Here is a 27157-nt window from a genome sequence, read left to right as displayed (position 1 = left end):
GCCTACCTTTCAATGTTTCCATCTGTGATGTCTTGAACTTTAGTGGACAGGTCAGTATTTATTTTCTCCGTTTGATCTTTGTTCTCCAGGCCTATGCTGTTCCCATTGTATTTCTCTGTGGTTATTTTGGTTGGGTGTGGAGGAGACTGCTCAGAACTCGGCGCTTGGTCCTCCTTAGAAAGCTCCTTCCACCGTTTCTGTAAACAAGGAGAACGTATTTCAAACACTGCCCTAACACTGAAGGCCCTCTTTGCCCAAGATGTCTTCCAACAGAAGAGTCACAGAAGTTGATTAAAGGAACTACTAGATCAAGGAAAAAAAAAATTGCTAGATGAAGAAATAAAGTTAGGTGAAGATGCATCTTCTCCAACGACAATCCCTTTTTGTATTTCTCCAGGATGATGCTACCGTGAATGTATGAGGCCACTAACTTTGGGGTTTGTACTGTCCACAGTAGCTCCACAGTGAGGAAGCAACTTGTATTGTACAGTCCTGCACTGTCCAGCACTTTCCATCTGCCGCTACTGTCTACATGCCTACGCTGTGCTGTTACCTTTCATGGCTCCAAAACACAGTAGGACCTTGTGTGCAAGAACTGCCTAAAAAGAGAGAACTGGAAAAATTTGTAACACCCATGAAAAAAAATCCAACATTCTTTATGCCAAAGTTGTGGCCTACTATTTCACCTAGTGGTCCATCAGCCCAGAGATCTACTGCATCATAAAACAGATATTCACCTTGTTTTGAGAAGTAATCTGAAATGAGATGGAAGCAAAAAAGAAAAAAAGATCAGAAGTAAAACTGGTTTGGTAGATCTCTGTCCTAATGGCTAACTGTCCTAACGATTAATAGCCTGAAGGATTTCTTGCAACAAAAATTTCATGCAGAGAAAAAAACTCAAAAGATAACAGGAAGGAAAAGAATCACCCCTAAAAAACAACCAGTTCTTTTCTCACACAAATCAGCCAGCCTCTAAAGATACAGAATACCTTGGGGGGAAAAAAATCCGTTACTTTTAAATGCCTATAAGAAAGATGAACTGAAAATTGACTCTTTGCAAAACAAGTGTTAGATTCTCGTCTGTCAAATAGATTCAAGACTGCTGGTCTAAACTAAATCTCAAACTCAGAGAGTGATGTCAAAAAAACCCAGCTACTTATAAATGAACTGCTGGCAGAATGAGCTTTAACAATGACCCGACTCCTCCATTGCACAGGAGCTTCCAGTGTAGATCTGAAATTCACAAAGGGATTCTTCATGCACAAGAGCTTCACTCTCAGAGGTTTTCTTTGTTTTGTCTTAAACAAACAAACAAACCCCAAAAAAGCAACAGCCACTAACAAATGGAAATCCACTTAGCAGCTCCCTCTTACTGTCACAGAAAAAGGCCTTTTGAAAGACATGGTTGTGTCCATAAGAGACTTGCTGGCTAAGATAAATACTGATTCCATCTGGAGTGATAAGCCACACAGGAAAAACTGAAATCAGAGACCATTTTACTACTCTTGTCAAACAGAAGGAATTTCCCACCAAGAATTCTATTTTAAACATGTAATAACAATAGCTCAAGTGGCTGGTAATTTTAAGTTTAAATATCTATGACAAGACCACGTGAATGGCAGGACTGGTAAAATAATGTACAACTTGGAGCAGACAGACAAGGAGGATTGTGTTGCTAAATTACCTTTGGCATTTTATGATAGTACCTGCAACTTTACAAAAAAGAACAACAAAAATATATCTCAGGAACTGAAGTACTACGCTGCATCTTGTGAAATTGTGTCTGGAAGAAACAAAGAAGTGAGGAAGTGACTGATTTGAGAAATACAATTGTCCTTAAAATTATAACCAAAATGCCCGTGTAGGGGAGCTAAGACTTAGGGCCTGTATTGTCTCTTGGAATGAATGGAGACAACAGAAACGGATATTAAGATGTTCAGTTGACAGAATCAGGTGAATGTCAGGTACAGTTTTTGGATTCACAAGTTTCAGTACAAAATTATAATAGTCTTGTTCTCTGTCTGCATAACACATCTATGGATCTAAGGAATTCAACCTTCTTTGTTCTTTGAAAGCCACAAATTTGTTTTCTAGAGACCACTCATTTCAACAGATTTTTTTGAAAGAGTGGTGGTAAGTTATTCTACTATGTTGTTGAAGCAGTATTAACTTATCTTTGTTACGAAAGAATTTTATAGAAATGAAAACTTCAATCTTGTTCCACCTCACCCATTTTATATAGTGCAGTGCTGTAGTACAATTAGCAAGCAAGTAATTGTTTCCGCTACAGCACCATGCAGCGGCACACCAACCACACGCCTCTGCAGGGCTTCAGGGCAACCTAGGTGAGTGTATGATCCTTCCTTTCAGTCACAGAGGTGCTAAACAAGGGGAAGAGACTCCTCACCCCCCGATACAAGCGTTGGAGTTGCAGCCACTAGCTGTAAGCAAGTAAAGGTTCAAGTGTACGTTGTGTTTGTCTGCACAGTTTAGTGACTTCCAACATCCATAGAGATGTCAGAGATGAACATTTGGGTAATGTTGTATTAGAGAAGCGTTCAATGACTTAATGCCCTCCCCATCACTAGCAGAGAGAATTAAAACACCTCTCACACTCTGGACAGTACAACTGTTCCCTACGGGGGGAAAAAAATGATCTAGCTGACCTTGAAAGGAGAACTACTCCTGCCAATTGATTCTCTGCACACGACCCTGAGGCCTAAAGAGAAAAGCACCACAGACAACTGCCTGCACTGCAGAAAACTCTGGCTTAGGAAAGATCATCTGAACAATCATAACAAGAAAGGAAGAACAAATGAGAAGTGTGCCTTCTTAGGCATTCTCTTAGTATGAAGAAATAACACACTTAATAACTGACAAGCAGTATTCTGAGTTGACAATGCTCCCTTGTATCCAGAAACAAGAAATCCTGTGATGTAGATGGGCAAGTGTGGGAATCAGAGCTGCTCACAGCTTGGAGAATGGCTTTTGAAAAAACAAAGCAGAAAAATTATTAGAGAGAAGAATACTCTAATACCACCAGAAACAGCTTCCAGAAAATAAAGAGGCTAAATTGCTGTTAGTGTTAGGATGAGTCATGCAGTCTTCTAGGCATATGGCACAGGTGTCAGACTAGCAGCACACTGCCTAGGTGTTGATTAGTAGTTGTGCAAAACTATTTCTTTATTTATATAGCAAGTCAAGAAACATTTGTCAAAGAGAAGAATATGACAACTACCAGAACCACAGAAAAAAGGAAATGTGTTTATCTGCTTCATCCATGATTAAGAGATCAACAAAATAAAAAAGCCCTACCATATGAAAGCAGAATTAAGTCTGTTTCGCAGCCTCTCCTCCCAGTCCTCTCTCCCACCTAGCCCCAGCTGTTTAAAATAGCTGTAGCTACTGGTACATCTGCAAGCCACACTGATAAAATAGTGAGATTTGGTAATCTGTTTCTCTGAAAACTCCTTATATTCGGCTAGATTCTACTAACTGTAACACAAATTTTAAAGGATATGAAAATATATAGCAAAGATCAAGAAATCCTAAAAAGATCCTTGCTATCTTTTCAAAGTGATACTGGGCATTACTTTTGCTTTTCAGTCTTGAAGACATCGATTTAACCTTTTTTTTTTTTTTTTTTTTAAACATTAGTACAGACAAGTTATTTTTATATTTTATCTAAGAGGGGACAAATACATAGGATTAAAAGTTTAGCTGATAGAAGGCCTGATCAGATAGCCTCTAATACCTTCTAGGCATCTATTGAAAAAGGCAGATTATTTAAATCCCACAAAGTTACATGTTTTAAAAGACTTCAGAGCTCACTCTTATCTACTGTTAGCAGTCTACTGTTTATGTTTAAATACAGGGAGCTAAACATTTACCTGTATAGTTGAATCACCCATTATAAATTTTGCTCCTTCTATTACAGCCATATATGAAAATCTTAGTTGATCAGGAGTCTGAATAAGTCCCATTCGGTATTTTCTCATATCCAGTAATACCTTCTTAATATCTACAGAAAATTGGTCTTTTTTCTCCATCTGTAAAGAAAGTTACATCGAAAGCATCATTGCTACTGATAAAGAGAAACAACATATAAAAAATAATTACAAGTAAAAATGAGTCATAATTTTCAATCTAAAACTTAATTTCTTCATATTATGTTTCCATTAGTTATATATTAAATTAACATCTCAAATTATTTCTAAATTGTTTTTACAGGAAAAAAGTTAACCATCTAATGAAAGCTTATTATGAACAAATCAATGATCGTGTATTAACCACATATATCAGTACCCTAATATCAAGTCTTAAAATTAAGAATTTAGATATGCTTGATTTTATTCAGGCATGTATTCGTAATTTGAAATAGGACTATAAGAATCACAACCATAAAGCAGTATTTTCTACTGCTCCTGAACAGAACAGCAATTTGGAATGACTGAATGGGGCAGAAGTTTCCTTATTTAAAGCACAATCCCTAATCCAAGCAATGCACACACTTGTCCCCATACAACATTCATGGGGTGGTTTAAACCATGTATCTGCATTTCTTGCAATGTTCACTTTAATTTGTCTAATATTAAAGTATACTTGCATCAAAATATACAACTATGCTTTTCAAAATGGAGAAAAAAAGAAAAAAACAAAGTAAAATAAAAAAAATAAGTTGAGAGGACCTAACCAAACCAGAAGATAAGTGTCTTATGATTTAAATGAAATCCTATTTCACCTAACCCTGTGCTGTACCTCTCACTATTACCAAACACAGCCAAAGAAAAAAAAAAACCAAACAACAACAACAACAAAACAAACAAACAAAAAACCCAAAAAACCCCCTGTGTCAGGACTTTAAAATCCAACCAAAATTTAAAGGTATTTTAAATACTATTGAACATTTAAAGTTCACTCAGGTCATGAGCAATTATAGATGATGCAGTTCACAGAGTAAGCAAAAAGCCTACTCATTCATGTGGTACTGCAACTGGCTACCAAGCCCCACCTCCCAGAGAGCTGCACAGCTAGGGAAATTCTGCACCATCCTCCATTACACACTGCAGGAGATCCAGGGGCATGCCCAAGTTCTCATCCTAGTTCAGATACCAATTTTCTGCAAGCTTAAGAAAAGGGGCCTGTCAGACCTGCAAGATATTCCATGTTTAGAGAAAAAGACTTATATATGCACTTGTCTCAATATATATTCACAAGCCTAACTTTAAGCTTGTATTAAAAAAAAAAAACATCTCAATCTTTTCTAAGCACATCTTATATAAAAGGAAAAGAATGCTTACTATTTACTTTCCAGGAAGCTTTGAAAATGTGTAAAGTACTTCAAGATGGATTTGTGAATGTATTTCAAGAGTTGTGTTTTTAAACCGTCAAAATATGTGAAGGAAAAAAAAAAGTATGATGTCTTAATTAAAAGTTTTCACTGGTATGTCATTAACTTAAATGCTTTTAAAGCCTTCTGACCAAAAAGCCCATATTGGGAAGACAGGCAGGCTGTCAGGAGAAGGACAGGGGTGACAGAAAATTACCAAACACTTACCAGAACAAGACAAGTGTCTACTAATGAAAATGTGCCAGAACGTCCTATCCCTGCACTGCAGTGAACTACTGCAGGTCCGTGTTCAGGACTTAGTGAACCAGACTCTCTGACCTTAAACAGGAAGTTCAGGAATGAAGCTGGGGATTCAGGAACTCCGAAGTCTGGCCATGTAGTATAATGAAAATGAGAGATCATCCTGGATTCCCCACTCTAGAAGTGAAAACAAATAAACAATACAACTAGAAAGTATTCTACTTTTGTTTAGTTAGCACACATTTCCCCAATATAAATCAATAGCTATTTTCTATTTTAAACCTCCCATTTAGACAAACAATCCAATAACGTGCTTCAAGTTGGATGACAACCAACAGCACAACCTGAAGCAGTTTTTCATCCGAGTTGGTAGTTTTCCCCTTTGCAATTATTATCATCACATTTTTTTTCTTCTTCTCAAACTTCCAGTGTTATATTTGGTTTGCTTTACTACTTGCTCTCAAATATTCTTCTTTTTGTACCATTAACGCAGCTTAAGGGCTGACAGCAGTTATTAGACTGCTAGCATTAACAGGACTGAAAAAAACACCCATCAGCTTTGTAAGCACTCTCCACTCTTGCTCAGAGCAAGTTTTAATATCAAGAGGTATTAGCATCTCCTTTATACTAACCACACTACTGAGAGAAGCAGGAAGCTTTATGGAAAAGGCCTAGAAGAACCACCTGTATAGCAGGATGTCTAGCAAGACTCTTGCTGGACTTACTCATTCTTTGTAAGTAAGAAAGAAGGATTTCAAAACCATGCAGTTATTTTAGAACCATGCAGCTCTTCTAACACGACCGACAAACTGCAAGTATTGAAATGACAGCAATACGGTATGCACAAATCTGAAAAGCTTTGATTTGGGTTGTATCTTTACGGAACTCGCTTCAGACCTGCTGTTAAATGCTACTCCTCGCCTCCCTTCTTTTCTTGCTACAGTGATTTTCAGACAACTTCATCACTGATTTAGCTCAGGAATTTTAGAAAGGTTCAGTTATTTTTATCCTCCCTCCATTTCATCTTATTTTCCACAGACTGAAACCTACATAAACCTCCACAAAGTTGGAACACAAGAAGATTTAAAATATCAATGTCTTCCAGGAAAGCCATTTTTCTTTATCAGCAACAGTAAAATAAAGCTATGAAATTAAAATAAATTCTACTGTTCACCTCCTGCTCACTCTGTTTCAACTTCTTATGAGGGACAATTTACAAACTCCTTTGTGAAACTAAAATAATCCAGTTCATGGTTACCACAGTAAGAAAAATAGTCTCCCATTTTGTCTTTTGCCTTCAATGCCTGATACTGCAAGACTGCCAATACTTTCACAGAAAACAGTGGATATTAACACCACTCAAGTTGCTCTCAAATGCACAGTTATCTTCCAAGAATATTTTGTCTTTTGGCTAAGAGCTCAACATGGACAACAGAGTCTGATCCATTATATTGGGAAAATGAGTACACAGTAAGATTTCAACGGAGGGGAGGAAGGAGGAATATACCAAGGCCTAAATTGTATAAATACACTGGGATTTCCCTTATTTGTCTGAAGCAAAGCATTAAAAAAAGTTTGCATTTTCAACTGAGATCTTCTTACTGGTCTTCTGTACCTAGTTTTTCAACTAGTGAGTTAACTCACTAATCAACTGAAATGTGTTTAAAAATCATGAAGGAGATACATTTTTTAAATAAGAAATCTGGAAATTATAGAATTTCAAAGAAGATAACACTTTAAAGCAATTTCCTCTATTTCTAAGAAAAATAACTCATGAATTTACAAACAAAATTAAGAGGAAAATTGGAGAGATGAGCTAAATGCACATACTACATCAAGCAAAGTTTAAAGTTGTTCCTTGTGAATCTAGATGATCCTTTGAAGTGGTAACTGATACTCTCACCCTCAAGATTCTTAAATAGCATTCCAGATGAAAGCCTCCCTTACACCTCAAGAAGGCAAAAACGCCCTTATCTATAGAAAAGAAAGGTGACCTGTGGGTTGGTTCCCCCCCCAATCCCATACTGTAACAAGCACTAGCATCCTCCTCCTAAAAAAATCAGTAGTGCTTCAAGCACATGGCCAAGTGTCACCCTGCTCATACACTAATCTGAAAATAGGTATTTCTAAAGGAAAGATTAAACAGCTGTTGTACATCTCACCCAGCTCTAACCCACAGAATTACTTTTTTCTCCCTCCCCATACTGTACAAAGGCTTTATCCAACCCACAATTTTCCACCACTTCAGCTCATTTTAAAAATACCTAGTCTCTTCATCTTTCTCCATGAGTTCCATTTCAGAGCACCGGAATTGGCTGGTCGTCTTTGAACTTGCCGTTTCTAATCGTACAGCCAAATCCCATTTGAATATTTCAAACCTCCCACACTTTCTCTCTTAAACAGAATGGCTCTTTCAAGTGGTGCTTGGCAGCCAAGCCGTACAGCTGAAATAGTCTTTGTGTGAATATCCATACCACCTTTTCTTAAAGAACTCCCCGTCACTGAGCCATGCACCACAGCTATCGCTTATGTGAAGTGATGCAGAACTATAATGAGAAAAGGTTTGGCTTGCTAAAGATTCACAACTGTTGATGGACAGAAATTCAATTTTAAAGAATTTTCTTAAAGTGTTATCAGGAAACTAGATATTCTTTTAAAGAAAAAAAGCTGGACTTCAAGACTTAGGCAGTAATATAAAATTTTATGTATGTTATACACAGGGAAGACATTTCTGCATGATAACTGAAAACCAGCTTATTCTATAGTAACCACAACATATTCTTCCAAGATTTATTCCCTAAGACTAGCCACCAAAAAAATTAAAATTCTTGAATAATCATGGGACAACTTTTAAACAAACAACTGTTCAAGAAAATGAGTCAAACCATTCCAGCAAAAGTTTCACGAACTACTGGGATAAGCTCTCAGTAAAAAACCAACATAGCTAAAACTGATAAACTCAGAAAGTTGCCACCACATTGCACAGTTCTCCACTGACTGCTGGCAAGACTAACAGCATAATCAAAGGGTGATCAAACCACAAGCCATGCTCCAGGTTACAAGCAGACATCCACACAAGGACTTGAGGAGAAAAATAATATAATGCCATTAGACTAACTTTCATCAAAACAAGCCTTGTCATAACCTTTTTACAGTGACTTTCAATCACTCAAAACAAAAGCGTACAAAAATCTTAGAGTAACTTTAGGTTGTTCAGTCACGTGAGACTACGAACGTGAATAAAATACTACCAAAATGCTCAAAGGAATTTCACGCCTTCAGTGTCAACTAAAACAGGTGAAGACAGAAAAATGCTGGTCTGTCAAATTTCACACACTCCTTATAAAAGCTTTCGTTTCATAGTTTAAGGGCTACTGAAATGGTCTAACATATGAAGGTGCAAAATACACCTACAACCTCATAGTGGTCCTCCATTTAACAATCTAACTACTAACTAATGATTTAACAACTAATTTGATCATATAAAAGTGAGAAGGCATGCTGTAAGGGTAATATTCTAGCACTGAAATTCGAAATCCTAAATCAACTTTTACCACAACCTCTTCTATTTGTTCATTCTAATGCTTGGCAAAATGGTTTTCAAATTGTACACAAAAATGGCAATGAGGATAATGGGGCCAAATAATCCCCACAAACATTCTGGTTTTGGTTTTTTTTGAAACAACTAATGCATATCCTGTAAGTCAACATGGTAATAGCCATGCTCATTGAATCTGCAAAACACTGGACATTCAAGCGAGTCTGGGTTTTCCTTTCCTGTTAGACACCAATACCTCTCCTAACACCTCAGTCTTATTTCTGTGCTCATGAAGACTAAAATTAATCCCTGTTGCAGTTTGTCAAAGTGATATGAGGATGCCCCACCAGTTTAAAAGCAAATGTTTGGCACGTTTCAGAAATCGCTTCAAAACACTATAGGAATTACATACACATCCGTATACAAAGATACCACAAGATCCCAGAACATCACCTGCCATTAGATTGCTTGCCTCCACAAAGTATCTTCGCAGTACACATACAGTTTTGGACATTGGAAACTAGAAGCAAAGCAAACCTTACCTTCTTGAACTACACTGGCACTTGCAGGTTCATCCACAGGATCAGACAGTGAGAGCCACTTGCACCACTTTAATCTGACAGCAATGGCCACACGAAGGCTTGGTATTAAGTTGAGAATCCATTTTGCCAATGGGTTTTTCCAAATATTTACGATTTGCAGAGGACTCAAGATTCCACTTGGGCTTTATTAATGGACCTTACTCTAAAGTATCATACCACCAGTGTTACATCAAATCTAGTTCATTTCTTCTAGGCCTTTCTCCTCCAGCAAATATTTTCTTTGCAAATTTCTCCTTTGGCTGTTTTATTCGTATTTCTAGGAACCCAGTCTGAGATATGTTCATCAAGGTTCCTCCAGCAATTTCAATTGCTTTCCATTGCTCCATTTCTTCACCCAGTCAATCCCTGGTTTCCCTCAAGTACTGATGCTCATTTGCCCTCCCGTAGCTTCCCTGAATCCCCCATTACCAACCTAATGGGGTTCTGCTTATAAGCATTCATTATGTGTCAAATTGTATCTTTCTCCAAGCTATCTGGGTTGCCACACCACAAATTACTAAAAACACAAGTCTTCTTTCTCTGAAGACCAGTATTTATACTTGTGACAAGGAAAGCTAAAAGCAGCATAAAGAATAATATAAAAATACATATTCAACACAAGGTGGAGTCTTCCAGAAGTTAGCTGTCAATATCTAACAATTCTCCCATAATATCATCACAAAACTTAGCAACCCCATCCAATAAGGTTATTTTACAGATTTAACAAAAGGCGCTCATAAACACCTAACTGTCACTTCTCCAGTATACTGGGAGACTTTGCTTCAAATCACAGACATGCAGTAGCTTCACACATAAATGATTACGAATTTTTAACGTGAGCACAGTATTTTCCTTTTACCCTTATTTTCCAACAGAGGCAAGGGTTTGTGGAAGCCCTTCCAGTCAGTCTTTCCTCAAGGAGAGTTCTGAACCTGAGCAATTACAGCAGAAAGCAGCAGTCAACTTTCAGAAGAGCTGACAATTAACACCAACAAAACGATGGCGGGTACACAATGAAGCATGGTGGAAAGGCAGCTTCAAATTTCTATATTCTAAAATGCAGACTGGGTCAGGCAAAAAATAAGGAAATGCTGCAATAAGCACCAGCAAGGCAAAGCACATTAGAAATATTTTCAAACCTTTTGGAAAGATACCAGTAAACACCGTCTCCTCTCCAGTGCTTTACTGGGCTACACTAGCCACAAAAGAAAAAACAAATGTTTGCCTAGAACAGATACAAACAAATGAAACCGCCAAATGCCTTGATCTAATCCTAAAAAAAACCCAAACATTGCCCCACTCCCCAAACCCTACCTGTACTTCTAACTGCTCTTTAACAAAACAAAACCACCACCACCAAAAAAACACAAATATTCAGATGTTGTTTCATTGGTAAGAACATCAAACAAGCACTTTACTCTTCATACAAAATACATAAGTATTTTGCTTATGTATTAGAGAGATTTGTTGCAGTAACAGAAATTTACTTGAGGTCAGAATGGTTGCATTACAAAGACAATTCTAGTTCTCTCTGTTTTCAAGGAAATACTAAAATTTCTTAAGTATTCTTGGAATTCAGAGTATATTTTGTTCGTGAGTCATCTTATATTGCAGGCGTCAAGGGGCTAAATGTCTTACTACTCTGCCTCCACTAAAGTCCCCTCCAGAATAACTTGTATAAACATACTTAAGCTCACATTTCAAGTTACTGTGAATACTCAGTTCCCACAAGTTTTATGGTGTAATTATCAAATTCTTATAGAAGGCTGCAGTTAACATTCACAGTGCTATTCTAGAAACTATGAAGCTTTTCTGCTTGAGTAACCAAGTCTGTTCTACTTCTTGTAACTGTTTTATATAAAAAATACTCTTTGGAGTTAATATTTGTGGAGCTTTATAGCAGTGCTAGGGCATTAAAGTAAAAATTCAATACAGTTAAGTTTGCCAAGTATTTGTGAAAGAGTTACATGAGATACAAGAAACTCTGTACAGTGCTGATGGGCCTGCATTACCAGTCCAAAGCAAACCCAGATATTTAAGTGCTCAATAGCTCCAACTCAAAAATCTACTATAGTATATGTTGTGCTGTTCCTCAAGGGATTTCTGCATTTTCCAGCTAATGTTATGTCCAAACATACACATATCATGAAAACTGCATCCTTTGAAAATAGGAAGTTTAAGATTAGAGGCCAACATCAGCCAGACAATTCCACGAAGGAGCCCTTTCGGTAGCTAGGGAAACTTGCCTCAGTCTTCCAAAACGGAAAGTTACTCTTTTCTCAGGCACTAGCTTGCAAGCACTACTCTTTTCTTTGCCTTTGCTATCAATAAACAAACAACTAAACAGAAATTCTTCAGGTCAGTAGGGCAGAATTTCATAAAGCTCTTCTTGCATTGAACAGACCAAAGAACAACATGCCAAGTTTTATCATGTTGATCTCGTGAGGGAAGTTTCAAATTAACAAACATTATCTCAAAGTACCATTAATAGTTAACTCTAAATTCAAATAATTTTGACCAAATACATCAATGTTTAGTTGTATAAAACAACATGCAAAGGAACATCTTCAAGCTTTCCTTTCCCAAATCCACTGACAAGACAACCTTGAATACAACTTGCCATACTAGCACTTTCATTTAATATAAGGCAAGGTTTATAGGGAGAGAGAATATCTTACAAGACATAGCTGGAACAAACAGACAAGCTCTTCAATCCTGTCTTCAGCTCTGAAACAGAAGCAGCAAATTCCAACCCAAGCTCAGGCCAGGAACAATTTTTTTGAGCTTAACTTGATTAAATTGTCAAAGTGCTTAATTTTTAAGAGAAAAGGATGGTTGGTCCTGTGGAGCAAAAGGGGAGGTAAGCAAGAGGAGATAAAGTTACCTATCTACAGGTAGTAATCACCCCTCCCCCAAAAAACTTAGATAGATGGACTGAATTATATGGAAAACTAAAGTTCCGTTAAAAGACAGTAATTACTGAGTCTGATTTCTGATATTCGAGAGAAATCAAAAATTTCAACTCCTAGGTTCCTCCTTTTAAGGTATTTCTTACAGCTCCTCTAGAATCACCACTACCATCAATTAAAATTCAGCATGTTAAGGTACTGCCAAATGGAAAATATAAGTATAAAAATGCTGAAGCTGTTATCTCTTTTAACATATAGATTTATTCAGGTCTAACTCACTTGCTTATATGCCACACCTACATGTTCAACATTATCAGAAGCGAAGTGCATTAAAATTTTCAGTGTAAAAGCTCAATCAAACCTGTAGTGACAATATGCTAAATGGTTTTCATTACATACTTAGGCCCAGGAATATGAGCTATACAGACTGAGAAAAGCTTACGTTGATATTTTCTAATTGCAGTAGATGTACTGTGTAATAGGATTTGATGTCTTCAGATACTAGCCTCACACGGAAACCTGTTTCACTGAACATCATAACTTCTTCTTCTTTTGTTGGCCAGTATTGTGCACACTTCACCTAATTTATTTAAAAAAAAAAAAAAAAGAAAAAAAAGAAAAATCTGGTTAAGTATTCTAGTATCTTGGGCTTTGCATGAGCAGATTCTGAGACCCCTGTTATTCAATATAATAGACTCAAGTACCTGCTCCCAGTTCGAGGAATTCTCAAAGTCCATAATGTTTACAGCCAAGTTACTACAACTGTTTCAATGGCTATTATGCATTCCAGCTTTATCTCTTTACGCTTTCTTTCATCACAGGGCTAGCATGTTTTGAGATATACCTTAACCCTTCTCCCCCTCCCCCCCCTAGTTCTCTACAGTGAACAGAGATCTTTACTTAGCTATTTCAACATTTCCCCCCTCCATTTCTGATGTGCACACCTGCACATTTACATAACTGATGTAACACATCCAGTTTTCCCAAGGCTTGCTGAATACCGGAAGATTCTAGTGAAACAAAAGAATGAACTAACAAAGCAATGCAAAACTGTCCCTTGCCCTTTATTCCTCTTGCCCTGCACTCAAACTTTCTGTAGGAAAATTTTTGCATAAGAAAATAAGTGACTTTTTAAGGCACTAGTCAAATCTTTTTCACTAACAAATCTACTCTGAAGAAAAACCATAAACCTCAAATGTCATGCATTTATAACTAAAATCCACAGTGGTTTTAGGCACATCAGCAGAAAAACTACATCGTAACAGAAGATTCGTGTATTCTGCACGTATACCACCAGCTGTAAAGAATCAAAAATAACTAGACCAGTTTGACAGTTGCTGGGCAGCAGCTTGTCTTCATTGTTACAAACAGTTCAGATCACTACTCTGTTAGATTTAGAAGAAATAATCTAAAGATATTTTAATTCAAACTTGTTTTCCCACCTTCCATTTTGTTCTAGAGCATCTTACATTGCTTCTACTCCATCTTATTTCTATCTGTACATCCTCCTTTCTCAGGATGTTACTTTCACCCTTCTGGATGTATGTTTATCAGATGCTGTTTTCACCTAACTGAATTTTGGGTCTTAACTCCACCACTTTAATGTTATATTAAATACATGTTATGCCGTACACCAGTGAGAAAGTCTGTTAGTTGTTTTAACATACCAATCAAACATTGTTCAACTGTATTAAAATTATGTGGCTTACTCTACAACTTTAGGCCTAATATTACTTACCGATTCTTTTTCAACAATTCTGTTCAGCATGACAACTGCTTTCGTTTGTTGCTGCCATACCATTAGCCAAAAATGACAACAGGTATTAGGTAGTGGACCCTGTGTAGCAAAGAAAAAAAAAATTGGTGGGAGAACATATAGGCAAAGCAGTGTTTGAACACAGCTAATAGTTCACTGTGTGAAACAGGAAAAAGTCTTCCTCTGAAAAGTTTAAACAAATTATTGATAGAATGATAGAAATGACAGGCAAGAAAGCAACCACACTGCACAGATCATTCCAGTACTTAATAATAATAATAACAATAAAACAACACCACCACAACAGTAAGAACTTAGGGAAGGGATGTTTCAGTTCAGGCATCAACACTATTGTGCCTTTAGAAGAAGAGCTACTGCAGGCATGCTCAGAAGGTATGAGATGAAATAAGGGGTAAAAGTATTGTTGCAACCTATTTCCAAAAGAACTGAAGAAAAGAGCAAGAAGTATTTGAAAAGGTTTATATGCAGTAAACTATTCATACTTAAATACTCCCCTTAGCTTTTTCTTAGAATATAAAACAATGTGATCGCAACTAGATCAAACAGGCAGTTAGTATGAGATGTTTATAATTCAGAGACAAGGAACCATCCAAATACAAATTACGACTGTACAAATCCCCCTCCCCCAGATTCTCAATTCCTATAACAACCTAGTAATTGGTACTACTTACCTGTGTTAAAATATAGTATCTCTGGGCTTCTTCTGTGACCACTAGGCTGGCATTGATATAGTCATTCTCAGTGTTCTGCAGTTTTACACGACTATGATCATCTAAAATTCAAAGAAAATTAAGAATTAATGATGCATCCATCTTGATGAATACTCTCTAACAGGCAAGTTTAGGTCTGACAAGCAATTAGAAATATATTGTGCAGTACTAACCAAATTAGTAGCAAACCAAATGGCAAACTACAAATACATGTGAAACTAATTTCTCATTTAACTTTGATAACTGCGTGTCTCATTCTCCCCTCAGCATTCCATCAGAGTAATTTCAGGCAGCTATTAATAGAAGCTGCTCAGAAAACTGGAATACCCAGTTTTCTTTAAAAAACAACCAAAACAACCCTCCCTCACATGCCAAAAGATGCTCACAGCCATCCCTTGACAGTTGCATTTCCTTAACACAACAGCATCACAACCCACACCACGCAGCGCTCTGTCCTATCACACCAGGTCACTCCACTGCATGGTTTCCTTTAAGTTCAGAATTCCAAGATTTTTGGTGAACTGAAGTTTCATAGGTTGAGGTAGAATCATAAAGTTAAACTCACACAGGAAAAAAAAAAAAAATCTACTTGCAATAATTCAAACCAAGCTTTGATCAATTTAATTTTCCCTGTAATTTATTGTTTAACAGTATACAAATTAAAAGTACTGAACAAGGGGCACATGCAAAAAACGTACCTATTTAACAAATCTTCCAATTAAACAAAGCCTAATCTAATTACACAGTTTCAGACTCTCACGATTACACAGGCAAGACAGAAGATTCCTCTATTTATGACAGAGGCAAGCAAAGGACTCAATTTAAAATTCTAAGGTTAATATGAGAAAGATTGTCAGACTGTCATACTAAAACACTGCATAATAAACAGTCACTGTGGCTGTTCCTAGAACTTTTTAGTATCTGATTTATCACCCTCTAGGAGACATTGAGGTAATCAGACTTGTTCATAGTAAGTATTCGTTCAGCCATTTATTAGAACTGTATTACATAAACAGCATCTTTAGTTTAAGATTTGTGCACAATTGCCTGCCAGGAAATGAGATCCAACTGACTGCAAACCTCCTGAAGCTCAACTGCCTAGACAGACTGTTTATGAGAAAATAAAAAATAGCAAACTAAAATGAATTTAAAAGACTTCAACACATTTCAGGAAGAGACGGAAGAGATTCCATAAAGAAACTGAAGAGCTGAGAGTGAATTACAGTGCAAGGCCAGTTTTTAATTTACATTCACCTGGTCTAACACACAAAACTCATTTGGGGTACAAACCAATGGCACAGCTGCCGTTAAAATGTCAGCCCACTTTTCCCCCCTCCCATCCCTGCACCAAAAGGCTGAACTTCCTTTTGACAAACATCTTGGGAAATGCATAAAATCCATGAGTTTTGACATGAGCAACTACCAAGTATCACATTCAGTGCAGCTATGATAGCTGAACTCAGGTTAAGTCCCTATATCACAGCCAGTCTATACAGCACACGGCTTATCTAAGAAACCCATGAATATGACCCCAGATAGACAAAAAGCTGATGGGAATCAAAAAATAGTTACTGAATTAGACTGTTGTTCTATGGACCGCTCATATGATTTTATAAATACTTTCCATATGTTTGGAAACCTGGAAAAAGTACATTTACTAGGTCTTAATCTGGTTTTATACTCTCCCTCATCTACCTCCTATTGGCAACTGTCAAAGAGGATCTTGCTGGATTCAAGGAAAGAAGTCAACAGTAAATTACTTTTTTTTTTTTTTTTTTTTTGAAGGACTGAGATTTGGGGTTGTCATCCTACCTCCTTTAGCTGCTAGCTTTTATATGCAGTGACATACAAACGTGCAGAGAACAGAAATATGCTGGAAACCTATTTTTAATACAAAAGTATGAGAAAGTTACTGGTTTAGTCTGTTTTCATTAGCATTCCAGCTGTAAGGCAACACCATCCCGACTTTCAGGAGTCTTAAAGCAATTTATGATACATCTCTATGAAGAAAAAAATATTATCAAAGCCAAGACACAGTAAAATTAAGACACAACTGCATTTAAAAGTAAAATAAATCTCCTTGTAGTATTTTGCCTGGATAGGAAAGTGTTACTTTTTCCTTTCATGTATCACTTTATCTGAAATGTTTCTACTGGAGAGAAACCAAGACCTTTGTAAATATTACATGTCATTTGCCAACAGGAAAAACTTAAGATCTTGTTATAGTAAATCACACATACCGGTACTAGTGTTCTCGGAAAGATGACGTAAGCAAGCACTGTTAACAGTTTAATCACCCAGCAGCAGCTGCTGTATTACCGCCAGTAGGAGATAACTGCCAGGGCCCTAATGAAGTTTCCCACTGTAATCTTTACACACATTTCCAGGCTTATTTTTTCCTTCTTATAAATTATGCTTTGTAAATATGACAAATAAAATTCTGAAAGTTTTTTTTAAAAGCCTCTTTAACAACTAATTCTATGCACAGACAGCCTGCCTCCCTCCTCCGCCCCAACTAAAACAGAGGCGATCCTACAAATGCACTGGCATGCACTCCACAGGACAAAGAAAGCCACTAGAATATATTGATTTCCCTTCTTTCAAGGCAATAGGTTCCTAAAGGACACAATGACCTAGAAACCTCATTCAAGCCCTGGCTCGCTCTTCCGAATTAAATGAAGCAAGCTAACTTTTGACAATGAGTTAGCTGCAACATATTTCCCGTATGTAAATAATTTCCAGTTACAAAGTATTCTAGATTTATATGAATGATAAACCTATCTTAAAGATTTATCTTAAATGTTGCCATGCCCACAAGAGGGAAAATACAGTGCTCATTTTCTGAAGTGCTAATTCCCCTATTTCGACAAACTATGCAGCCTGAAAAGGAAGTGGAAACCTTAAAAACGCTTCTCATTCTGGCTCCTGCACTAAGAAAGCTACTCCCAGAACGACGCTGTCTGAGATAAGCAAACTCTTGTTACCCACTTCAAGTGAAACCCTGTCCAACTGCTATCGCTGACAACACTCCCCGTGTCTCAAATAAGGCCAAGACTTCACATTACACATCAATTTGCCCACTCCCTGCTAAAAAGAAAATTACATATCCAGTTAAAACCGAGATATGAAACATTTGGCATTTTACATCATACAGTTCTTGCAGTTGGTTAATGAAAGGTTTTTATTTGAAAACAACTGTGTTTCTAGAAGTGCTTCTTTTATCCAAGAGTTGTCTCTGGCTCCCCAAATATAGAGCTGTTAACAACAACGGAGGGTAAAATGCTACTTAGTGGATTAAATAAAGTCATAAATAAAACACGTAGCAATAAGCCATCTCAATGACCCAGTCTGACCCTTTCCCCCCTACCAGCAAATCCCCTTCATTTCACCAATCTAAATCTAGAATACCTGAGCTGCTACAATACTCTGTCACTAGACTTACAACCTCAAGTTTCAGAGGTAGCCTAAGGCAAAGGAAAGGCCAAGTGACTTTTCCTCACCCTGTCACTGGTTGTACGCAATGAATGCCATCATATCAATCGTGGCCTAGCTCATAACTGGAATGTATTCATACTGAAATATATGCATAACCACTGCACATGATCTGTACACGTTTAAGCAGGACTGAAAAAAAACTTACGACACAATAAAGTTTAGATCAGTATGTGCTATAAAATTCTCCTCTTCCACAACCCCAAAAGAAAGTATCTCCAAAAGCAGCATGTTGAGTTTATTTATACCATGTTTCTGGTAGCAAGATGTTTTAGAGAATCATTAGATAACGTCATAAAAATCATCAATGTCAGCTTCCAATATGGACAACAAGAAGTGCAGTAGGCTTATTTTGGACAGATCACCTCCCTGTTCTCAGCACATACACTTGAAACACAGGACAGAAAGGGAACATTTTTGCAATGATAATTAATCGGCACTATGTGCAAAACCATCCACATCAGCTCCAACTCTGTTCTCTGTAAAGCACAACACTCTTCACGTTCCTCTCTCCCTGGTATATACTCTATGACAACTGTAAGCCTACGGTTGAAAGGTCCAACACGGAGTCTACTAACAGCCACAGGAAGAAAACAAGAGAAATCACTGTACCACTACCTCTCGAGACCCTCCAACAGCAACATGATCTACCAGGCAAAAACGTTCAGATGACCTAAGAAATTGGGCTATGCACATTACAAAGGAAGGCTAAAGATAAAACCATGTAAACCCCCATCTATCCTTCAAAAGCAAAAGAGAAAAAAAAATCTTGCCAATTTTGCCAAGGGGATTTCCTTCTTGCCTCTAAATCTGGGAACACAGTAGGCAGATCTCTAAAGGTGTTTACAGTCAATCTGAGACACTTAGACTCCTCCGATACCAACTAAGGATAAGATTTAGAAGGGAAGTACTAACAGAAATCTTAGCGTTTCATTAAGGTTATCAATAAAGAATAATAACCCTACAAGTTATTTTCCTCTTAACAATGTTTTCTGAGAAATGGTTTCATCTGTCAGGAAATGACTGGCTGTCAAACCAAACCTGTTTCAGATTAACTTCCTGTTTCAATACTACTACATAGCCAAAATATTCCTCTCTCTATTCTAGACTAATACCAAACTGCTAGACTGCTATTTTTTTTGGCTAGGCAGTAACTCTTGAGGGCTTTTACCCAACCAAACTTATACACACCATAGCTCTTTAGCCAACAAAACTGGGCACTAACAAAAATATTTATGAAACTGGAGACAATGTGAAACTAGGCTGTAATGGGCAAAGATGATTAGCCTTTCCCAGCTAACAGAAATCAGCTTTTACCTAGAAATGTATGTAACGGACACAAATTGGTTTCAGCGTGTGTCCTGTGTATCATGGTTGAAATGGGGCAAACCAACCCAAAGCATTTTTTCCTGAACTTGTAATTGACATCTTTTCCATAAGACAGAATAATCTTTGCATTTCCTCTTGCAGACATACCACCTCAGATTTTTAGACTGGCTTGGCCGCTATCTAGATTAACAAACCATTTTCTGACTGCTATGGAGAAATAAAACATTTTCATCACATTATGTCTTATGTCTTACAATATGTTTAAGCAGCTAGATCTTAGGAGTTTAACTGCTAATTCTGAAGGCCTTTGACTATCAGAGATTATTAGTTATTATCACCCGTTTTTCACTTGACCTCTGTTAAAGAGCAGTAAAATTTGCAAAGTGAAGGACCAAGATGTTAAGACTGTGTAAGACTGAGTCATCTTGCACTTCTGCAATGCCAGTTCCTTGCATACGTGCGCCATGATTAGATGTGTTCACCACAGTGACCAAACCGCACAGCTATTACCCCAGCTGCTTTGAAATTTAGGTACTGCTATCTTGGAATGTTATTTATCATTTATTCCCTTCCAGGTCTCTTTCTCCTCCCAGCTCTCACCATCGTTACAGAAACAATTATGAGTCATATTTGAAAACACACAGATGTAAAATCTAACAGGAATTAGTTCAATCACAGTGTTTTGCTCTGTTCTCCTCAAACAGCCTTGCTCCTAGTGCCCAGTTCTGCAGACTATCTTGGTGGCCCAATTCAAACCTCCTTTATTTCATAAATGCTAAAAACTGAGACATGCTTCATAAAGTTCATCACCTTAGTTCAGTCATCATGTTATAATTCACGTCAACTAGCATGTAGCGACTCTAACCCCTTCCTGAGCCCAACTACTACTTCAAGACTAGATTTTGTCTAACTCTCTCTCTCTCTGCTCTTGCACAGGGTCCCGGGATTAATACAATCACGTAATTAATTTCCTCCTGCCTAAACAAGCATTTCAGGAGCAAGCTTTGCCATGACCAGGGCAGAGGTGTTTGGTACTCTTCACTGTTGTAAAAGGCATACCATGATTAAGGAAAATTTTGAGCTCCAAAAAACTACAGGAGATGTATACAAGTCACACCTCTAAGATATTATTGCAGGCATTATTAGATGTTACTTAAATAACACAATGTCTTTTTATTTATTTATTTCAGAAACACTTTTTAAAAAGAAAGAAAAACCACAAATACGTTAAAAGATAAGCTGCGATTCTCTTTGCAGGAGCGCCTAAGAAATTAAATCCATGGATGGGAGAAATCGTAAATGCATGAATAAACTTCTGCCACAGAAGTTGTATAGGATATTGGACCCAGGAATAGAACTTGGGTCTCATGGGTTCAAATCCAACTTTCTGCCTTCTCTTCTTACAACCCCCATCCCAATTTAGGTATGAAACAGAAAGTGAAGAAAACATGATGTACTTTACCACAGGTAAGATGCTAATGCTGTGCTGTAACAGGACAGCAGACCTGGGACACGTGAGTAACTCTGCATAGATCAACAAAGGTCCAGCAGAGGCCTATCTCCCTTTGCTGAGCATACAGCGGAAGTTAGTAAGCCTTGACTAACTTGAGGTATGTTCTTCAGAGCTGTACATTTCTCAAATAGACCATACTGAGGAATGCCATGCAGACACAGCAAAGAGGCTGTGCACTGAACTCTAAGTTCAGTTTCATCAGAGTGCAGTGTTGAGATTCAGCATTAAGCCAGACTGGATCCATTTGGTGAGAATACACCATGCAAGTTAGCATTCTGGCAGCAGTCTAATGAGCAGCACGCAGCGCTGCATCTGACCAGCATGACTCAATCCGAGACCCTTTCTGTGTAATTTTGAGAAGTGCTATGCACATGCTGTTACCACAACTTTCAACTGGAAACAAGGAGTTCAGCACTTCTCCAAATCTTACAATAGGTATTCAGATTAGGCTCTCAAACAAAAAGCCCCAATACACGAGCAACCCTTCAAAAATTCTAGATCCAGTAACAAGAAGGCTTTTACAAGCCTTTGCTGCTCTGGGAAACTTTGTACTAAAGAACACACAAACATTTAACCTATTCCAACTTCAATATTTTGTAGAAAAATTAAGGCTGTACTAAATTTTTTTCATAGTCCTTTTGAAAGTGATTGATGATAGCTTTCTGCACCTATAACTACATATTGGTAATCTTTTGCTCACGTCTTTTTATAATGATTTTGGATTACAGTTTCTAAAGTAAATGCTATTGGAAAAAAGTCCACAACACTTCAGTAGCAAAGAAGCTGGTAAAAAAAAAGCTGTCTTCACCTGAGATGTAAGATCATTATGTCACAAAGACCATTTTATGACAGTTAGTAAAATACAAAGCACTCCATACCATACCTGCTCGCATTGAGAAAATTGAAGAACAACTTCATGCATACATTCCTCCAAACAGACAAAAATAACAAAATCTCAAGTATTTTTTGAAGCAACAGTAGAAATCAAGTGGCATTTATCTACAATCTTATAAATGTGCAGAATCACTTAGACCAAAAGGAAACTGTTTGTATTAGTCAAGGCTTATTAACTCAATTTCTGTGCTCAGCAGACGTTGATTTTTTTTAATGACAGATAAAGCAATATTAAACAAGTAATTTCCTTATGAGAAAAACATCTTTTAAAATATTACTTTGCAGCTCACAAACATTTACCTATATATTAATAACTATGGTTTGCAATCATCTCTCATTCACCACTCAGCACAATGAGTTTAACCTGTAAACTTTTCTCCCTTCTGTTATACACATTTATGTACGTGTGACAAAAAAACACATTTATCATAGGATACATGCCTACAGAAGTAAAAAAAAAAATACAAAACCTACAACGCCCATGATTTATTAGCTATGGTATTTAAAAGTAAACCAGGTAAGTAAAAAGTCTGGAAATTTACTGCAATAATCACAGAAAAGATACTTACACGGACTAACATCTCTGTATCTGTTTCGATTTCTGTTTTCTGGATATTTTGCAACTCTATGAGGGTAGTCACTGGATTTATGTCGAATTTCCTTTAAAAGACAAAAAATGCAATTTACTTATAGCCAATAAGCTGATTAAGGTGAGTGTTTTACACATCCTATTGTAAGACTTTCAAGCTTATTCATTAATCAAGGTTATTAATAATTAACATTTTTAAACAAACCTTTACTACACCTAGTGTTATTTTCACTCAGAAAACGTGCGTCTCATTCTTGGCCAAGCTGTTGCCATTTAGATCTTCCCACACTTGGCTAACACCACCAAAGTAACATAAGCACAATTTGGTAAGCAACTGATGGAGCAGGAACAAAAGGGGGGGGGGAAACCCAGGTATTTATTATGCTTGCACTTTACCTCAGACTTGCACGTTACCTCCCACATTAATAAGAGACTCAGATAGACAGAACTAACAGCAGTATACTGCTAGCTCCTTTACACCAACTGGCAGCTTAAATCACCACAAAGGTAACTCCACTAGTTAATGATTTTATGGCTGCTGTTAACAGCCACAAGATTACTCTTGTTGGTTTGATGGTTCAACCCATATAGCTGTAGTTAACATGGCCCAATATGAAGGAACAATTCTAGACTCACAAAATATGAATGTGAACTCACAGCCTGCTTCTCCCCAGGCATTAATACAAACCTTTCAATAATCTGCATTTGGAAGATATTCAAACATATTCATTTACACACTATTTTAAGGAGCATACTGTTCACACACTCTGAACATTGTTTTATTAATTTTTTGCCTCTGAGTGTATCTTTTCCACAACTTCACTAAGATATACAGATTTACTTTATGTAGACAACTGAAAACACAGCTAAAGTGTTCTTAACAAGCAGCCTCCAACGAACTGAACTATCCCTTTATATCTCTGTACTGATGCCATCTCAGCAGACAAGTTGTACGATATAGAATTAACAATATTTTATTTTGAATTCTCCTTTTGTTTTTAGATGAGGTTGCTACACATGATCATTATGTCCCAAAGAGCATTTGAACTTCTCCTTGAAACTAAGCATTCTATGTTTCCACAATCTTGTCTTCTCAAACTTCCTAAATAGTCTATATATTCCCAGACAATGAACACAGCCAAAAAGGACTTCAGTGGAAATCTAACATATGTAAGGAAGCTCCATTTTTTAAGCATCTGGTGTGTGACATTACTTAAGTGCAGCGCCAACCTGCAAAGAACCTAAACCACAATGTGGAGCAGCAACTGTCAAGCACCAATGCTCTACATATTTGTATAAAAATCTCTTGATCTATTAGACAATCAGGTTTTTTTATTTTGATACAGCACACTGGAACTTGACTTCTCTAGTTTATATGGCTTACAAGCTTTGGGAGCAACCACATGCACACTGAAGAAATGCATTTGGCAGGCATTCACAACCAAGCTCCCATGAAATGTAAATTTTGTATTACTCCATAACAGGACGCAACATATTTTGTTTTTAAAAAGCACTAGCATCCTCTGGGCACAGAAACAGACCTGTAATTTGGTCAAGAAACATTAAAGCAGCTAGAAACATGGGGGGGGGGGGGGGGGGGGGGGGGGGCTTGCTAAAAATAATTATACCTAAGGAAGTTTAATGACTAGTTCTAAAATCAGTTTTCACACACATGATCCAGCCATCACAAACTGGAGAAACAAACCAGATGCCAGATGTAACGTAAGGCACATTACACAAGAAAAATTTGCACTGAAAAAAAAAAAGGTGAAAATCAGTATTATTTATTCAGTCATCAATTCAGATTGGATAGGAGCTCTCAGAGTCAACATAAATATTCCAAGCTTCATAGGATTTCACCACAAGTCTTGGCAAATTCATGGAACTGAAGGGCAAATATACAACACTGGTCTCAGCAAGAAGAATAAAAAAAACCCCTAATACCCAATTTTTTTTTCTTCAGAGAAACTCACACTTCCCAGGGCAAGTATGTATGTTTCTTATACAACACTACTATAGGAAAATACTTTCCTAAACAAAAACTCAGTGTAAAAACAAGTAGTCAGCAATTAGCGTAATTTTCTACAATTTTGTGCTATTTAAAAACATAATTTGTTATTTGCTCTTTATGTTTTTAAGCAGACCTGTATTCTCTGGTTTTAATATAAAACAAATGCGTTAAGTACCCTGAAAAAAACCCGAGTTTGCAAAATCTACAAAATCAGGGAAACATAAAATTCTAATACAAACAACTTTATTAAAAAATATTTTACAGCATACCTGTAGTAAAATTAGGAAATCCGTATACAAAGTTTAGCAGAGCTTAATATACAATTTTCTCTTCAGTTTACTTCTCCAAGTACAACTAAATAATATTAAAATGACGTGGGAAAGCTAACTTGTTCACTCTGGATATACCAGATGTCATCTGTGTGTACTTTTCTACCTCATGAAAAATACTGGTTGCAGAATTCTTCCCTTATACTTTTATCTCATTAACTTAGAACAGTTTATTTCTGCTATTCCCTGTTAAATCCAAACCACACTTCAGTTCCATAATACATATCTAGAAATAATGTATTTGAAATGCACATAAATCAAATACACTGCTAATTTAACAGAGAAAAAGCACAACTTAAAGTCAGTAAAGCGAACTTTCATTTTGGGTTGTTTTTCCCCATTTGTGAAAGAGCACTGTAAAATACATACTGGCTCAAAGAACTGCTCTAGTATCGTAAGCTTATACATAAAGTCTGTTTTATGGAACTAACCCAAGGACTATCGCTGCAAGTTAGTAATCTCGTCGTTTCTAGAGAAAAAGGACAAGAAGTGTATTTTCTGAGAGATAATCGTGCAGGCCTCCCACAGACGCCAAGCAGGTGAAGGCAGCGGTTACAGGCGGGTGACGAGGGTGAGCGGGTGCCTGAGGAACCGCTGCGCAGCGGTTTCAGTGGCAGAGCCGCGAACCCACGGGCGATGGCAAGCCTTGGCCGAATCGGTATGATCAGGTATAACTTTCCACTCTGCCAGGAAACCGCGGGGAAAACACCCTCGCCCGGCTCAGATCTGGCCGCTGGGTTAAGCCCTCAGCGCCTAAGCCGCCACTGCCATCCGCGCCCCGTCGCCAGCACCCGGCTGAAGGAAGGGGCCCCGGCCGCCGCCGAGCCCGCGCAGGCGCAGTGCGCCGCCAGCACCCCCGCCGTCGGGCGGCGCGCAGGCGCAGCAGCACAGCACGCCGCACGGCGCCTGCGCACTACCCACCCTCCAGGCGAGAAGCGGCTGCCGCCTCCCGCGAGCATGCGCAGCGCCTGCCCGCAGTTTCGCTGCGTGCACCTGAAAACGAGTCGTGGCCCAACGACTTCCGCTCCCCGCTGAGGCGGCGCATACCGGCAACGCGCGCTGCCGGCTCGCGGCCCTCTCCCCGTCCTCCCTCCTGCCGGGGCAGAGCCGGAGTGACCCCCTTCGCTCACCAGATAACGCGCCTGCCAGTCGTTAGTGGCATCGATCTCCTGGAACTCCTGCTCGATAATGGCGGACATGGCGGCGGCGACCAGAGCGCGAGCCTGTCCGGAGGCCGGCAAGCTCCCGACCCCTCACGCGCTACCCACCACACGGGAGCGGCGAGCGCGCACATACGCTCGCAACGGGTCCCGCTGCCGCCGGTGCCAGGCGCATGCGCGATCGTCGCCTCCGCCCACCGAGGGCTGCCGAGACCACGCCCTCGGGGAGGAGGAAAGCACCTGGGGTGACGTCACGGGGCGGGGGGGCGAGGAAGAGGGGGCGCGGGGCCGCCCTCAGGTGGCCAGGGGGCTCGGCCGTGCCGGGGCTCCGCGCCTCCGCCGCGTGGAAGACGGCTTCGGTCGCAAAGCGGCTAACAGCCGTTTGTTGTCCCGGTGTCACTGACGGGGCAAAACGCGGGCAGACCTCCGTGAGGGGATGAGCGCTTCCAGCCAGCAGCGCGGCGCCGCCGGTGAGTCCCCGGCCCGGCTCAGCGCGGTGATGGCCGGGAGGCCAGCGTGCAGCCCGTGCCGGCCCGCCTGGCTGCGCCCCGCCTTCAGCTGCTTGTTTTAAAAAGCAGAAGTACGAAAATACGAACGTGTCAGACAAACAAGTCACGGCAAGGCGTGCAATCTCGAGAGCGGAGATGCAGAGAGGCGGAATGCAGCAGCCCTCTGCGATTGCTTCAAAGAGAAAGCCCCTTAGGAAGCAGCTTCGCAAACGCTTAGCAAAACTAA

At 38.6% G+C, this 27157-nt stretch overlaps 1 protein-coding gene across 2 annotated transcripts in view; it reads right to left on the bottom strand.

Moving 5' to 3' along the window:
• Nucleotides 1-26609, bottom strand: part of PTPN2 (protein tyrosine phosphatase non-receptor type 2) — a 34197-nt gene extending 7588 nt beyond the window's left edge. The window contains exons 1-8 of one of the 2 annotated variants that reach the window (XM_075494323.1): nucleotides 26393-26609; nucleotides 22903-22993; nucleotides 15067-15167; nucleotides 14357-14455; nucleotides 13061-13198; nucleotides 5558-5767; nucleotides 3891-4049; nucleotides 7-197 (exon numbers count right to left, since the gene is read on the bottom strand). In XM_075494323.1, the coding sequence (XP_075350438.1) occupies nucleotides 7-197; nucleotides 3891-4049; nucleotides 5558-5767; nucleotides 13061-13198; nucleotides 14357-14455; nucleotides 15067-15167; nucleotides 22903-22993; nucleotides 26393-26461 (1058 nt within the window). In that variant the 5' untranslated portion in view covers nucleotides 26462-26609. The remainder of the gene's footprint in view (nucleotides 1-6; nucleotides 198-3890; nucleotides 4050-5557; nucleotides 5768-13060; nucleotides 13199-14356; nucleotides 14456-15066; nucleotides 15168-22902; nucleotides 22994-26392) is intronic. The other variant, XM_075494324.1, reaches the window with a different exon arrangement.
• Nucleotides 26610-27157: the final 548 nt, after the last annotated feature.

Source organism: Mycteria americana, chromosome 2 (assembly GCF_035582795.1).
Source record: "Mycteria americana isolate JAX WOST 10 ecotype Jacksonville Zoo and Gardens chromosome 2, USCA_MyAme_1.0, whole genome shotgun sequence".
In the NCBI taxonomy this organism is placed as follows: Eukaryota; Metazoa; Chordata; class Aves; order Ciconiiformes; family Ciconiidae; genus Mycteria; species Mycteria americana.
Note: the sequence above shows the minus strand (reverse complement) of the source record. Positions and strands in the feature narration are given on the sequence as shown.